General features: G+C 38.5%; 1 protein-coding gene across 1 annotated transcript in view; it reads right to left on the reverse strand.

The window, feature by feature from the left end:
• cog5 (component of oligomeric golgi complex 5) overlaps nt 1–1,913 on the reverse strand; it is a gene marked incomplete at its 5' end in the record, with an annotated part of 84,989 nt that overhangs the window by 17,895 nt on the left and 65,181 nt on the right. The window contains 2 exon segments of the mRNA XM_014018065.1: nt 554–653; nt 976–1,137. Of these exon segments, the coding sequence (XP_013873519.1) occupies nt 554–653; nt 976–1,137 (262 nt within the window).

A 1,913-nucleotide genomic window follows, 5' to 3' on the forward strand; every position in this document is an offset into this window, starting at 1 on the left:
GCTTTAACAAGGCTTTAATAAGCTAAACAATAGAGGTACATGAGAAAACGTGTTCATAACGAACAAAAATAAATAAATACCGGTAATGAAACTGTGTCCATGCCGGTCTCCAACCCTGGTCTCCTGCTCTCTGGTCCAACACTCTACCCATTGCCCTATTGAAGGCTTGTTGTGTAATGAGCTGCGCATTGCACAACAACACGGTGACGTCTTTTTATACTGAGGAGGTGGAGTCTCTCCCGGGGGTTGCTAGGTAAGGGGCTGAATGCAGGTTCTGGTGGGTTGTCGTACGGCTTGTGACATCACAAAATGACGGAAGTATAAAACTTGTCATTAATATACATTAAAAATACATTTACTTAAAGTAAATATGCCCCTGGGTTCATTTTCTTTGGTCCTAGGACTGTTTTTTTAAGAAGCACATACCCAAAGTTGAGTAAAAAAACCTTTAAAAAGTGAATTTTGCATAATAGGTCCCCTTTAAAGATGTGGTTGGTTGACAAAAGTGAATACAATGGTAAGAAAAAGGATTAATAAAAACTGAATACCATACCAGCTGTTCAGACTTGACACAGAAGAGTTGGATGGTTTTGGCAGCGTTCTTGGCCACAGCAAGAGAGAGGTTTGGATCTACCAACGCTACATTCAGTTCACTTTAAAGAAACCCAAAAAGATAAATGTTTAAAACACTGGAACCTTTTTACTGACCGATAAAACAATGTAGCTGTTTTCCCTATTATTAATGAATTATTTACTAGAAGTATGTGAAAGCTAAGAAACAAATACCATTCAAACAATTCAGTGTTTTGGCAATTCAGGTCTACAAAAATTTAACACCAGCTTAAAGCCAACAGAATCCCTGAAAGTTTAAATATTTCCTTCAACTGGGCAACTTAAAAGCGTAATTTATTTCTACGTWCAAAATTCTGAGCTAAATGTAAAGTGTGCTGTCAGACTGGCATGTTATGTACTCACCTGCTGATGGTCTTAATGATACTCTCGAGCTCATCGTTGGAGGGTGGGTTGCGACCTCCCATGGGAAATACAAGGTTGATGGGATCAAACAGGCGGGACAGGGACTTGGAGAGGTAGGCTGCCTCGTATGGCTGAAGAGAGTCTTTCAGAGCCTTCTCTGGGCTACAGACACACACCAGAGTTACATCAAATGGACACATACATTCTGTACTTCAGAGCAGTGGTGGGCACCAGTCCGTTAAAGAGCAAATCCACTAATTGCGGACCTAAATATTTCGTTTGCACTTTAGCGGTCTTACTAGTTTTTATAATTCGTAAGCGGATTTACGCTTTCTAAAATTAAAATGCAGTACCACTAAGAACTAATTGTCTACTAGTTGTCATTATCTTGAACAGCAGAAGGTACTGTATGGCTGTCAATGAATCACAACACGTGATCTGTCCAACAGTACCCCTCACAGATAAACACACTTATTGGAAACATATACATCCTTCCTGACTGTTGCTCTTGGTCAGGGTTCTCATTTCCCACAATGCTTTGTGTCTGCTTACGTAGCAGGAAGGCAATTTTTAGTACTCCCTTTCCCAGCAAAAACAGTAAACATTTGTAATCCATACTAAAATTTTGTATGTATTGATTTATTTTACTTTGCAATCAGAGCTCCTTTTTTTAAAAATAAAGTTTAAACGCTGGAGTTCAATACTTGACGTAATTGGTCGAAGCAATCTGCCCATGGGGTTAGACAGACATCTAGTGGTCAACTGGAGCAACTACATGGAAAACTTTTGTTTCCCGTCACAAATCAAATCCGTCATGTACCCAGAATGCATCGCTTCAGTTTTCCAATAAACAGTTATAAAATTGCTTTATAAGATAAGATAAGATAAGATAAGATAAGATAAGATAAGATAAGATAAGATAAGATAAGATAAGATAA

The sequence above is a fragment of the Austrofundulus limnaeus genome, unplaced genomic scaffold (assembly GCF_001266775.1).
Source record: "Austrofundulus limnaeus strain Quisiro unplaced genomic scaffold, Austrofundulus_limnaeus-1.0 Scaffold182, whole genome shotgun sequence".
In the NCBI taxonomy this organism is placed as follows: domain Eukaryota; kingdom Metazoa; phylum Chordata; class Actinopteri; order Cyprinodontiformes; family Rivulidae; genus Austrofundulus; species Austrofundulus limnaeus.